Here is a 14,735-nt window from a genome sequence, read left to right as displayed (position 1 = left end):
TTATCTGAATCCGCACACAGATACGTTGCTACATTGAAATAGGTTTATTATCTCAATATTGTAGGTGTAATTTGACTAAAACAACAGTTTTATAAAAAAAGGTTTATTTAACAATACTGATAAACTAATTACAAACTACAAGTGCAGTCAGATCAAGAACAATTTTGGAAATCACGCATCGACTTCCTTTTCTTTCACTTCACCAGCTTTGCGTCCCAAAAACCTGAAATTATCGCTAAAACCGTCGCCGTAATAATTGCTGGTGTATGGCCGGTCATAGCTGTTGTAACCAGGTCGGTAGTTGTTGTAGCCGGGTCTGTAGCCCGGGTAGCTCGCGCCCGGATAGTTGTACCAGGGGCGGTCGAATCCCGGTCTGTAGTTCGGGCGGTATCCTGTAATTATTATTATCTCATTGTACATTGCTGTTAATTAAAAGAACTTTTCTGGCAATCACTACCTGTTGGCTTACTAGGAAATAAACCATTGAAGGTGGTAGAAGCCTCTGAGGTTCGACTCCGGCGGCACCACCGCCACACCTATTTTTGCCTCATAATAGCAGTGTTAAACGCTGCTGCAGAACACAGCAGCGTTTAACACTGCTGTTTCGAGGGTAAGGTAAGGGAGACATACTTTTCCGAGGCGTTCCAGCAGTCCTCAATGTTAGCGGTACATCTTTGGCCGACCTCAAGTAGGAATCTAATTCTATCTGAGGCTGATTACATATGTCTATGGGCAGCAGTAGCCAGTTACAGTCGTGTGGACGGCATGGTCGTTTGCTACTCCTATATTATAAAAAAGGCCCTTCTAGAACCATCGCCACTTGGCCTACTAGGAAATAGACATTAGCTTGTCTTAAGTGGCTCAATTAAGTAGTGTCAGGTCGTGTGAGCTTGATTCATACTAATAAAATAAATTATGATTTCATAAAAAGTAAATCTATATTACTTTATTCATTGCCACTAGATTTATAGGTAGTACTTGAGATCCTTAACTGTTAAGCCATAAGTGCTGTCGTCAGTTCTGATTAATATACGTATCTATTACGTAAATATACCTATCTTTATATATAAACTTTTCTGTTCCATTTGTGTCTGAAAAACTTAAAAGGTAGCCGATGGATTCACTTAATTTTTAACAACATTTCATTTCTATGCATTTATAGATCAATGTTTCTATGTTATACTTTTTTCGTAAAGGTCTTATGAAAACGAAAACGAATTAAATTAACTTATTACCGAGAATATGCTATACATAAATTGTAATTATGTCGAAATAATTGAATAATAATACCCATTTCAAAAAAGTCATTTTCAAAGTCTTTTAATGCACGTTATAAAAGATAAAGACTAAACTCGTCTTGTTTATGCATGTTATGCATATGCAATGAGTTTTTCAATGCAAACGAAAGTTCATTATTCATTTACTGAGTCACGAGATAATAATTATTGACGGCGATGAAAGAGAATTTCCCCAGTACCGATAAAGTTAAGTAAAACCGTTATCAGTTAAGATAGCTGTAAAATCAGTTGTTATTTCATTAGTACCTACCTAACTAATCAAATTTTGTACTTTAGGTATAAACACCTACTACATACTCTATTTTTCCCTGTTTGTCGATACTGTTTTTCCTCCATTAGCCTCCATATTCTTAAAAAAATCTTACCACCATAGCCAGGAATTCCAGAGCCACCATAACCGCCTTGGTATCCTCCATAACCGCTCTGATATCCGCCATAACCACCTTGATAACCACCATAACCTGGGGTGAATATTTTGAAGTTACATGCGTGGTAAATATTAATTATCGTTTCATTTAACGGCAGCGCAAAGCAACGCGAGGATACGTGCTTGGCATTCTCCATAAAGTTCTCAAAGAATTGTGTTTATTTTTTATACAATGATAAAAAAAACTTACCTCCGCCATAACCAGGATATCCTTGACCCGGGTAACCGCCATAACCCGGATTAACATATCCGGAGTTGTATCCGCCGTATGGGTTGTTATATCCGCCATAACCGCTTTGGTAACCATTATACCCGGGTTTCAGCAACCCATAACCGCCAGTACCGCGCCGTTGCCCGTCTGTGACGTCATTCGGGTCACTCACCCGTTGAGCGGTCACGGTCAACGACCATAGTAAAATTATACCCTGAAATATTAAACTTTTTGTTATTAATTTATTCGTTATTGTTATTTGCTTCGAAATTATTTTCAAGCATTATTTATTGTACTTGTATTAAATTGTCTGTATTTTAATTTAAACTTTATATTGAAATTTAATTTATTGCTATTAAAATTAAATTAACAATGTTTAATTCATACAAATAAATAATATTAAACTGCCGTGTTTTCTGTAAGTATTTAAAATGTTATACATTTTCAATAGGTTTATCTGTTTCCTATGTACCAACATATAAAAATTAAGTTTAGAAAGGATTCATTACATTTTGACTGGGAAACCTAAGGGATTCTCCAGGATGTAACTTTTTTACATGAAAATAGTAGGTACCTACTGTTGTTTTTGTAGTTTCTGTTTTCGGATGCTTTTAAGCTTTAAGAATGTGATAGTAGGTCTTAACATAAGTAATTACTAATCAGTACATTAAGACGGACGTATTGATTGACACGACAATCTATAATTATTATTATCACCAGTTGTTCAACGACATTAATCTACGAATTAATCATAATTAGCATGATTTTTGGCAATTGTGTTGCATTCGTATTCTTTCATAATACCAATTTATAAGTTTTTATAAGGTAGGCAAATGAAGTACAATGGGTTGTAATGATCTTATCTTACCAGACGTTCCCATCAGTATAAAGTAGTTTAAATAAACATATTTACGTAGAAGTCATTAGTTTTATCGACTTACGAGTTTCCCTATTGACGCTTAAGCTTCCTGTATCCTTTTTTTTGGTTTTGACGAGGGGAAAACCTTTAAAAGGTATTTAGTGCCGTGGGAGCGACACAGGATTATGTGGGTATTTTTCTCGCACTTAACTCGCCACTAATTTCTTAGCGCTGTATGTATAAAGTTCCTCGGGTGCATCTCGGGATCGCTGACCGGGCGGTTCAGGCTTACTTAGAAGTTCGAACGCTTGCCGCCTACTTCCTCGAAAGTACCTTTTCAGTCGCCACCACTGATTAGTACTTATCTATGGTCGCCACGTACGACAGGCAAAGGATAGTGTAGCTCTATTCTTGTCCCGGAACTATAGGAACAACGCTTCCTATACACTATGTCACCTATTTGCGTGAACGTCCCGTTAAAGTGGAACCTTTTGTTTCAGCGATTAGACTACGTAATGTTAAATTGTGAGTTTTGGTTCGTGCTCGAAAATAGAATACCTATTATGGACTCACTAGGTGGCGCTGGCGTAGATATGTATTTATTTATGACTGGGAAATGTTTTCCCGGGCCCAATAGTAATTTTTAAATTAATGAAGGATATAACGATATAAGGATTAGTTATCCGTTTTAAAACATTGCTACTGTATCATCGTCAACGCTTATTCTGTCTGTAAATCAATAAATACTTTGGTATCTGGTTTTAATGGCAGTAGAATGCCTTTATCTGATATTTTTTTATTCTGTCTCGACTGCTTACTGTATATCTATAATGTTATCAAATTAACAAGTAGGTAGGTATTGTTAACTCAATATAAAGTTCATACGTTTTCAAATAAATATGATTAGTTTTTAACGTCACAGACTTACTTAGTTTCAACTAGAAAATATTTTTATTTTCTATATATTTATTATACTACTTAATGTCACACAGTAGAATCCTAATTGAAGTTCGTCACAAATGCGTTGCTAAATCTTTGGAGTAAGTTGAATTCCTTTCAATTGAAGCGGTAAAATACGATTCGTCAAAAATACTTCCAAATGACGAGCTTAAGCCATATTGCCAGTTTAGATTAGTGCCCATTAATTATAATCGATCCAATGATTTGCCAACCAAAGATCGTAATTAATTCGTAACATCTGACGACGCTACGGATTTCGGATTTGCGTATAAGCGAAGACCTTTAGATCAAATGGTTGAAAAAACTTTTTTTTATAATATAGGGGTAGCAGACCAGCATTCAGTCCACCTGATGGTAAGCTACTGCCGCTCATGGACATCTGTAATCAACCCCAGATAGGATAAGATATTCCCACCTGAAGTCGGTCATACATGTGACGCATGTATGACCGACTTCAGGTACTCGTGAAGACTAAGCTGGAACGCCTCGGAAAAGTATATCTCCCTTACCACATTCTTCAAACCAGAACATAGCACCGGTTAACACTGCTGTAAATGGCAGAAATAGGTGTGGCGATGGTGCCGCAGGAGTCTAAACACAAAGAGCTCTACCTCCTTCGTTATTAAAACTGCCATCGCGGTATTGAGTTGAATCACAAAGTTCAACCATCCTTCGCAAAAAATGCTTATAGTCCACGATAACATCACAAAAATCGACCGGAAGCTCGTCATTACCTAATCATATGATTAGAAAAACACGTGGAGATAACGAAAAGATTCGACATCTACGTACATAGGTACATATATTAAATAACCTGCGATATGATAGGAATCTATGTTTATGACAAGCATGCATTAGGTAATTGCCTGTTAATGATGTTTTAATCTAATATTGTTTAGAAAGAAATTAAAAAAATATTAGTCGTTGACACTTCAACTTATCTAATGTGACGTTTTGTGGCAATTTTTAGCTTGAATTGAAAAGAGTACCTTCCTAATACTCAATAATCTCAATAGGTATATCCCTTATTCCTGGCCTCTAAAAGGACACGTAGACGAATTATTTTTGTGGCATTTTCTAGCTGCCATTGTATAAAACGAGTTACAGTCTATATCGCACAAATGGGGGAGCACAAAAATCTGAGTGGAGACCTAGACCAATGCCCTAATGATAGTCCATTTATGAGCACTATAATATGATGATAGGACTGATAGTAGACTTAAGTTCTTTAGTGGATTGTTAACTCTATGGAGTATCACCTATCTATTAAATGGTTTTATCAAATGCCCTAAAACATCCGGAAGTAGGTATTAGAGTAAAGTACTTAATAGATTACCTAGAGTATTATTATGTATTTGTAAACTGTTTGTAGTATATTAACTGTATTGTTACTTTTTTTAAAACGCTTTTATTAGCTTGACCTGTAGTATATACCTATGAATGTAACAGAATATTCGATTTTTACCCACTTTGAATAGCCCGATTAAGTACGATTTAAAATTTTGAACAATTATCAAGAACCGATGACAATACACTATTTTAATAATTTTATCCCCATTTCCTCATCAGGTTCGTTTCCTTGTGCGATTTTAGTGTGGTTTTTAGTTTTTAAACTATAGATAATTATTCTCTTCAAAAAAATAAAAAACGAGAGATGTCTTGATGGTGGTAGAATAGGTATTCCGTGGCTTACCCCGCCATCTATTTCTGTGTTTACGCAATTTTAGTTTGAAGGATAAGGGGACACATATTATGTATTAACTTAGTTATTAGTAATGGGAACATAACATTCTGTTTTTGGTTTTTGATAGATACTTAAATAAACAAAAATGAACTCGTTATGTCAAGTGGGCCTTCATTATCGTAGTGAAAAAATCAAGTCTAAGGTTACTTTACTACGTAAAACGTATTTTTTCAATTGTGACTGGAGTATGATAGGACCCAACTCATTACAATCTAGCGCCTAATAGTCCCGCAGGTCGTCTAGAATATTCTAATCCTCGACCCTAAATATATTTTTGCCTTTGAATTTATATTATTTAGGTATTTTTAAATCAGAATAACTTTTTATTAGGTACTTTTAAAAAAGCGCACGTTTTTGTTTTTATTTGACGGTTTAGCACTTTGTGTTATAAAGCATGTATTTATTTTTATTTTATATTATCTCATCGAAAATAAGACAATGTTTAATTATATTGTTAAAAAATATACCATGAATAAGGTACCGAAAAATATTTTATTTGTAACTTGTTATCACGCTCTGTTTTACTATTCGAATGCCTTTATTATTTTTTGTAAACTGCACAAAACTTAACAGGTCTACGAAAAAACGTTTTTGATCACTGACACTATTACAATTTGGAAACAAACTCACCAAATAATACATGATTAATGTAATTTACACAAAATATTTACACAAGCCACTCCACACTGCGTGCGTTACACTGTAATAATTGAATTCGATGCTCTCATCTGACTTTATACTGCATCTCAAGATCAAACCACGGTTTTTACGCACAGTTTTAAGAACTTGTCGCACCATCCATATGTAACGAGTAACGAAAACGAAGATATTAAAACACACACATATTTTAAGTGCGCATTTTAAGAGGAATTAATTTTAATTTAGATTAATGATAAATTAGCTATTTACTAAAGTAACCATTTACTACTATTTACTAACGTAACGAAATGGCGTATCAAAACAAGTTATAATTGCACCAAAATAGAAAAATGTGCAGTGCTGAGTTTGAAACAAAAACTTTCCAATTATATAATCTTAATGGGTGGCAGTGCGTGTGTTTGACATCAATCCTCGTCTATGCTAAGGAGTCCAGAGTCAGACCCGTTGTATCCACTCTGTATACGCTCATGTCATTGATATCACTTATGCACTTATTTACTACTACTTTTTGCCCGCGGCTTCGCCCGCGTTTAAAAGAAAATAATATAACATACTAACATACATAAAACTGAAAACCTTCAACTTTGCTAAAGACCATCACTTGATCAAATACATAGTTTACGATTCAATCCTTATTAATATCGATTAAAATAATCGATGTTTTGGGTCCAAAAGATCGATTCTCCGATTAATCGATCTTAGATCGCCATCCCTAGTTCCCGGGGGATTTCCGGGATAAAAACTATCCTATGCCCTTTCTCGGGTCTCAGACTATCTTTGTATAAAATTTCATTAAAATCGGTTCAGTGGTTTAGGCGTGAAGAAGAGACAACCAGACAGACAGACAGACAGACAGAGTTACTTTCGGATTTATAATATTAATAAGGATAAGGATTAAGAATAAGTATCGCTTAACAAAACTGCAGACAGTGAGACAAATACTTGAGAGTAATTGATTACTAACTATGATTATCGTATAAATGTACCTAATTGCTCTATTCTTATAACATTGTTATTTCGTCGTACGGAACACCCCTACGAGCTTATGCTGGTAATTGAGGAAATAAAGGTACGAAAGGTAATTAAAAAGATGCATTCGTCTATAAACGTCTTTTTTACCATCTTTTGTTTGTTCTGATTAGTATGATGATTGGTTTGGATCGTTATTGATTGTCTTTTTGTTATCTATTAGGAAGGTGTTCATGTTACTTCCGTTCGCTTTTCCGAGTATGTCTGCTTTTTTAAATAGTAACTATAAAAGGGGGTTATACTCGTACATAGTCGTCAACAAAATGTTTTGCAATTCCTGAATGGCTTAGTTGACACAGGGGCTCAAGGTGCATACACATGACACAGGTCTCTTCTCAGTGTTAGAGACTGGCCTAGAGCGGATTGATAGATTTTATATGCCATTTAGATTTATTTAAGAACTCTGTAGGTTTTCTAACGATTTTTTCTTTCATCGTTTAAGCAAGTGATAATTTATTTCTAATAGGTATGCCAGGGATTCGATTCGAGCCTCGTAGCTACTATAATTATTTTTTTTCTTGATAGAAACTGAAATAGTAATGAATGATTCTCTATGATTTTTTTTAAATGTGTAAGTAGTAATTAAGTAATTGCCATTTATCGGACAAAATAGTACATTACGATACGCGTGGCCAAAGTAGCCTATTTTTGCACGGCGTGAAGTTAGCGCCCGAGCGCAGCGAGGGTGCTAAACGCCGTGCAGATAATAGGCTACTTTTGTCACAAGTATCGTATACTATTTTATAGCTCGTGTGACATAAACCCGCTTATACTTGTGAAGAAATATGAAAAAATATGATAATTATTTTGAAACATATAAATGATTGAAACTAAAAATTATGAAATAAAAAAGCAATAAAAATGTGACACAACCAAAACCATTGAAATTTAGAAAATTTAGTAATTGTTCTGCACTTGTGATAAAGACAAATCTAACACCACACATACGTCGAAATCTATCAAGCCATTTAGGCTACATACAGGCGTATTAAAGAAACATATGATAAGCAATCACATAATGTACTAATACATAACTAATACTAGTGATACAGTAGAAAATCGATTATCCGGACCTTAGCTATAAATATTCGCGATTGTTCGGATTGTGAAACGTGAACAAGTAACTTTGTAATAACCCTTACAGATCAGCCACATTTTGTGTGACTTGTGCATTTAAATTCCGGAAAGTTACTATAAAAAACAAAAACCCGATTGCTAAAAATATAACCTATGTTATCGCCACAATTTAGACGAATTCAGCGACACATCATGTATCAACATTATTGAAGTCGTTTGAGTTTGCCAAAGAATGAAAAATACATACGTAACAAACATATAGTCGAAAAACATCACCTTCCTAAATCGGTTTAAATAGCTTTTCTTCATAAACTCAATTATCCAAATTTTCGATAATCCGAATGCCACAAATACGACAACAAATAGGTCGCTTGGTCGCGATTCTACTGGAGTAGTATTATGGCTGATTTTGATAAATATTCCTAATTTAAATATCTCCTACTATGGTGTGTAGCGAAAATAAAACAAACACAGTCAAAACAAACAATAAAATTCGATAAAGCCCAATAGTTAGTCTTATAGTGATGCTATTGCTTAGTATGTAGGTACACAATGGCAAAAACATTTATAAATACGTCCAAAATAAAATATTAAAATAATTATAGCTTTAAACAAAATACTCATTACTCACTTTTAATTTTTAAATGGAATTTAAAAGTATGAAACGTTCATAGCTATGTTTATTTTTTACAACTGTGAGGGTAGTGTATTAATATTCGTACGGTGTAAAAATCGGCTACTTTGGACACAGAAATGCGTAGTTAAAATGCGGGTTTAGGTCACAGAGTGCTATAATAGTACATTACAATACGAGGACGAAAAATTTTTTTCTGACAAGTGTGAGTTTGCAGGCCGAGCCGCCGGCGAGGACTGCAATCACACGAGTCAGAAAAACATTTTTCGTCCGCGTGTTGTATAAAGTTTTATATTACGGGGTCGGAAATGGGGGTTTTGCGCACGCGAAGCGTGCGTAAAACGTCAATTTACGCACGCCGTGATATAAAAATAGTTTGCTTACTACTAAAAAAATCTCTTATTCCTCCTTCCCTTACTCATTAAATATTTTAGTACAAAGATATCATGGTTAGTAGGTCAGGACAACACATCGATAACTACAAAATATAACTCGTTAATCTAGGACAGACATTAGTATAATACGGTTATAAAGATAAAATAAAATACCCATATACTTAGATCTATTTAAGCGGTGTCAAACCAAATGTAGAGATAAGTTCGATTTGATAATACTGACGAGGTTGGGCTTTAGTTGTGGATTAAGTAATGGTCATTTATGAGTCATGTTTTATTACTTATCTTTAGGCATATACTCGTATATACAACAAGCAGTAATATTCTAGTAACTAGTAGATTCAAATTCGGGTTCTCATTGTGGGACGCCGGGGTTTTCCTGGTGAATTCCAGGCAATTAACTCCCAGACTGATAATAATTTTCTAAAATAAGTGAATTTGAGAAATCGTTTGTTATTAATGTAAGTAAATAAATTAATCTATAAAAATAAATTAAAATGACAATGGGACAGCGTGGTTCACTAAAATTTAAGCCTCATTCTAAAAGGCGTCCCGTGCCCAGCAATGGGACAGGAATGGGTTGTAGAATATTATCACATCTTCGCAAATAAAAAAAATTACAGCTTGTTAGGCATGAATGAAATGGCTTTTTATTCCTGTCTGTTTGTCAAATAAGGTTAGATAGGCTTCATTTCTACACACGCTACGTTATTCGTATACAATAAATGGTCATAATTTGAAGTTCAATATTTTGTTTGAGAGTATCTTATTTTTGGTGAAGGTAAGCGCTTGTAAAATCGCAAATTAGGAAGGCGTGGGTGAATCTACGCAAAATCTATGACGTAATATGAACTTAATAGTAGATTTTACCTTTCCTGATATGCAACCCGGAAGAACCGGTGATAAAGTTTGAATAACACACCGAACACGGCAAGGATAATAGCCTACACAAGGACAGCATGCGTAACTGTGCATTGCCCATTGTTTATTTCGATATTGTTTACATTTGCATAAGGGAATACGGTCAGCATTGTCTCTAGTGGCTCCGTGAGTTCCGGGAGGTAGACTTTTTTATTTATTTATTCTGTATTATTAATATGCAGCAATGTATGCAGCCCACTTGATAGCTACAACCGTCCGTGGACATATGATTATAGTCCCAGTTAAGATTAGACTTCTAACTGAAGTTGTTCTTACCATAGTTGTGTTGTTACCCCTGAGGATTAAATTGGAACACCTTGGAACAGCATATCTCCCTTATCACACTCTTCAAACCAAAATACTGCAGCGCTTAACACTGCTATAAGGCAGAAATGGCAGTGGAGCCTCCGAGTTTGAACTTAAAAAGTAAGCAATTGTTATTCGACGACGTGGCGGAGCGGGCACCATAGCGATCTGACGCGTTTCCGTCAAAGGTTTCCGGGTTCGATTCCCGGCCAGACAGGTATTTGAATGATGAATATCTTTCTTTTCTGGGTCTGGGTGTTTGTGTATTCGTCTTTGCGTGTGTCCATGACACCCACGATACAGGGAATCCTAGTGTGGCGCTATGATTGTGGAAAGCGTTTATTCCTATTAAAAATATATTTTGTTCGAACAGCAAACAGGACGCCGGATTTGTGTCATGTCATAACCGTGGACGACGTAACTTTCGTAACCGAAGTTAATCAGTCTGTACTTTCGAGTTCTTTATCCTCATTACGTAACTGCAAACCTTGACCTTAAGCTCTACCCGTTTTAATCGAGATAAGATCCTCGTTGGAAGTGAAAAGGGCGATTGTTTGAGAGTTTTTGTTGTTCCTACCTCTTGTACTTGTTCTGTCTTGTTCCAGATTCCAGATTGTTTTACAGGAACCGCGTGGGCTAAGATTTTTTGCTTAGGAATAATTAAGTTTCTTTTTAACACCGCGTTTAGGGTTCCGTGGATAAATAGCAAAATCCGAAATCTTTATATTTTTTTAATTCTGACTATTTATTTTGTCCGCATGTTACCCTTGATACATGATGCATAATCACAGATCGCACACATTTTACCTAGAAAGTACTTATTACATCTCTGTATTGAAATTCTTATTCGGGAAGTATTATTTTAGGGCTTCAAAAATGTAATATAATATATTTCATATTAACTTTACTTTGTATTTACGTCGTACGTAGATATGGATAAAATCCATTCCAATGAAAATTGTTCAAAGAACAGTTAGACATGAGATACGTATGTAGAGTCCCCACCAAACTTCTAGTCCGCTTTGAATATAGTAACGAGTCGCGCCGCAAGAACAAATTGTAGATATTAGCGGGACGAAGACAGCGCGGACCGCCCGGTACCCGTCCGCTGCCCGCTCTCGCCCACCGGTACCCAGCTGCATCAGTGTGCCCTTACTGTTGCTACGGAGTATATGCTTGTAGTTGTGTTCGACCGCATTGGCTCTCTGACTACACCTGCACGCAACAACTTTAGAGCGGACTACAAGTTTGGCGCGGATAATTCCTATATTTGTCCATCCATGCATCCCAACTGTAGAATGACAGTTCTACTTGTAGAACCCCTCACTGCGCGTGATTTGATACGCACTTGGCCGTTTCAAACTAATTAGGTATATTTCAAGTTCCCTTGTTGTAAACTTTAATTTTGGTTTCTATTTCATATTTTCTAAAAAAAAAAATTACCGCGTGGCAGCCATGAAATACTTATTATCATATACTGACTCATAACGGTGTTTTATAATGTTTTTGCGTTATAAATTACGTAGGCGGTGGCCTCAGTCCTCTAGGGCATTCGCTAGGCACCCTTGGGAAATCCCCAGCCTCAAAGCCGTATCATATCTTCATGGGAATTAAATCTTGATGCCATATTAAGCTATCAGATCATTTTATTAGGTAGCTAAAATATATGACGGCTGGTAGCTATAAAGATTTGACGAAGGACAGGATAAAAGTTATAATTTTAATATCTATATCATAAACAGCTTTGATATATTGTATGGTAGCGAATCCTGCGGTTACATTTTTATTTGTAATTTTTTTATTTCGAAATTAAAAACTTTCAAGGTAAATAAATACTAGTTTAATTTAATGTGATATCTGTGTGTGAAACGCCTGTGGTTTGCCTTCGGTGGCCGGGCATTCCATTTCTTGCCTGGTGCGAAGGGTTAGGTAACTCAGGTTAGGTAAACACGAGGTGTTCTAACTAAGTATTCAAGTCGTCATCAACTTATTATTGTCCCAGTGCAAATAGTGCAGCACGGGTTTCTTTTTAAAGAAGAAGAGGCGCTAGGCCATAGTCCACCAAGTGTGAATTGGTAGACTTCACACACCTTTGAGAACTCTTTTTTCTATTTAAGAGCTTTGAGATATGTAGGTTTCCTCACGATGTTTTCTTTGACCGTTCAAACAAGTGACAATTTCTGACGCGCACATAACTTTGAAAAATCAGACGTGCCTGGGATTCGAACTTTGGACCTCCTGATTGAGAGCCAAATGTTTAACCACTAGACTATTACTGCCTCAAATGAAGCAACGTTAGTTAAAGGCAGGATTCCAATCGCATTTACCATTTATTACTTACTATCTGGTGGATAACATTCTCTTTGGGATTTAAATTTAAAAATATATGAATACGACCCTAAACCAAGAAATAGTACCTCCTACAGAATCATATTTACTTTTATATTGTACCACATAGAAACTAACGCGATCTTTGACAAATATGAAAGTAACAGAAAAACAAAATGTAATTCGTGCGTGCCTACTGGGGCCTAAGTCCTAAGTAGTTTTGCTGGACTAATTACCTCATCCTTCCGAACCGAGGATTTTTCGAGATAAAAGTATTTGGATGTCGACAATAATTATCGATACTTAGATATCGTCATCCCACGATTGTATAAATAACTAAGGAAGATTCACCAAAACAATGTAATATGTAAAAGGTTACGAGTTTTTTCATTCTATTGTAGAACAGTGATAGCTTATTGGTATGGATTTTGGTCGCTGATACTTGGGTGTCGGTGTTCGAATCTAATACACATATTCCTGTTCTTGGACTACAATAAGAACCTGCAGCCTTATTGTAAAAAAAAGTTCTCAATGGTGTGTAGAATCTACGATAGGCAACATTTATGTATTCCAACTTTCTGTATCTTCATCGAATCTTCAATCAAAAATCCCTGAAGAATAAATTTTATTTATCTAATTTGCAGGTAACAATAACCTTTTTTGTGCGCTATAGCGACAAGCGTAGCAGCTAGCGCTATCTTCGGCAAATATCGCGATAACGAATAAAGAACGTACTCGTGTAAAGTACCTTCGTGTCTAAGTAGGCTCCCTAGGGAGCTAATTAGCTGCTCAGATAATGAGGAAGTTGCGGGATTACAGAGATTTGTGTGCGCACAGTTTATTTATCTGTGGTTGTTAATTGGGTCTATTGAGTCACGTTGACTAAGTACTTTTCGGTATTATGACACCCCGTATGAAAAGGATGTTTTTTTCCATAATTAGTATAATTGATTAGAAATAATTCATCATCATTATCATCATCATCAACCCATTATCGTCCCCATTATTGTCCACCGCGCTGGCTAAGTGCGCATAGGTAGATTTCACATACCTCTGAGTTTTTTTTTCTTTTTATAAATCTCTTAGGTATGCAGGTTTACTCACAATGTTTTCTTTCACCGTTTAAACAAGTGACGATTTATTTCTAATACGCACATAGTTTTGAAAAATCAGAGGTGCGTGCCTAGGATTTGAACCTCGGACCTCTCGATCGAGAGGTCGAGTTTCTTAACCACTAGGCTATCACTGTTTCATAATTCAGACATTACATACATTTGAGGAATGTAATTGTTCATAACATAGTTTCTATGAATTCTGTGTGGAATTCTAGTAGATACTCAATACAAATTTTGAAACATGTGGTCACTTCCGCCTATGGACATCTGTAACCAATATCATATCATAGAATGATTTCCATCTGATGTTGATCATTGCCACTCCTTAGGTGTAAGATTCGAAATCATTTTATACATTTTTACTGTTTCTTTCGCATTTTTTTAACAATGTACGTAAATGAAGTTTGTAAGACTCCCACTGAGCAAAACCTCGCCCAATTCATTTGCGGTGTTATCAAAACATCTTTTGTGTTGCCCGAGCTTGCCTTGTTGGTCCTGAGGCAAGTAGAAGCCGAATAATAGGGTTCAATACCCTTTCAATGATCCACTAATTGGTCAGCCGTCCTTACATAATAAGGGTTTAATAAAATAGATCTAGGGATCAAGATTGGTTTTATTAGAACGCGATAGATTTATTTTTACCATTTTAAAGTATTTTTTAATAGGCTATCTGATGGTAAGTGCTGCCCATGTATATCTATGAGCAATTCAATATCCGAGTAGAACAGGTCCTGCCTGATCACGGATGGGTTGCTACTTTGAGGACCTCAT

At 35.7% G+C, this 14,735-nt stretch overlaps 1 protein-coding gene across 1 annotated transcript; it reads right to left on the bottom strand.

Moving 5' to 3' along the window:
- Positions 1-87: 87 nt before the first annotated feature.
- On the bottom strand, positions 88-6,255 carry LOC140748880 (uncharacterized). The gene is made up of 4 exons (XM_073081752.1): positions 6,130-6,255; positions 1,916-2,150; positions 1,664-1,759; positions 88-392 (listed from the first exon to the last, which is right to left on the bottom strand). Exons 1-4 carry the CDS (start codon positions 6,139-6,141, stop codon positions 172-174), a joined length of 564 nt encoding a protein of 187 aa, XP_072937853.1. The 5' UTR covers positions 6,142-6,255; the 3' UTR covers positions 88-171.
- Positions 6,256-14,735: the final 8,480 nt, after the last annotated feature.

This window comes from Epargyreus clarus, unplaced genomic scaffold, assembly GCF_041222505.1.
Source record: "Epargyreus clarus isolate Ecla_fem2 unplaced genomic scaffold, WU_Ecla_fem_2.2 ptg000017l, whole genome shotgun sequence".
Classification (NCBI taxonomy): domain Eukaryota; kingdom Metazoa; phylum Arthropoda; class Insecta; order Lepidoptera; family Hesperiidae; genus Epargyreus; species Epargyreus clarus.
The sequence above is the reverse complement of the archived record's forward strand: the minus strand, read 5'-3'. Positions and strand labels throughout refer to the sequence as shown.

Coding starts and splice junctions, on each gene's coding strand:
- LOC140748880 (XM_073081752.1), bottom strand. Junction 1,760..1,915: donor ATATCCTGGTTATGGCGGAG/GTAAGTTTTTTT, acceptor TATTCACCCCAG/GTTATGGTGGTTATCAAGGT. Junction 393..1,663: donor TGGAATTCCTGGCTATGGTG/GTAAGATTTTTT, acceptor TAATAATTACAG/GATACCGCCCGAACTACAGA.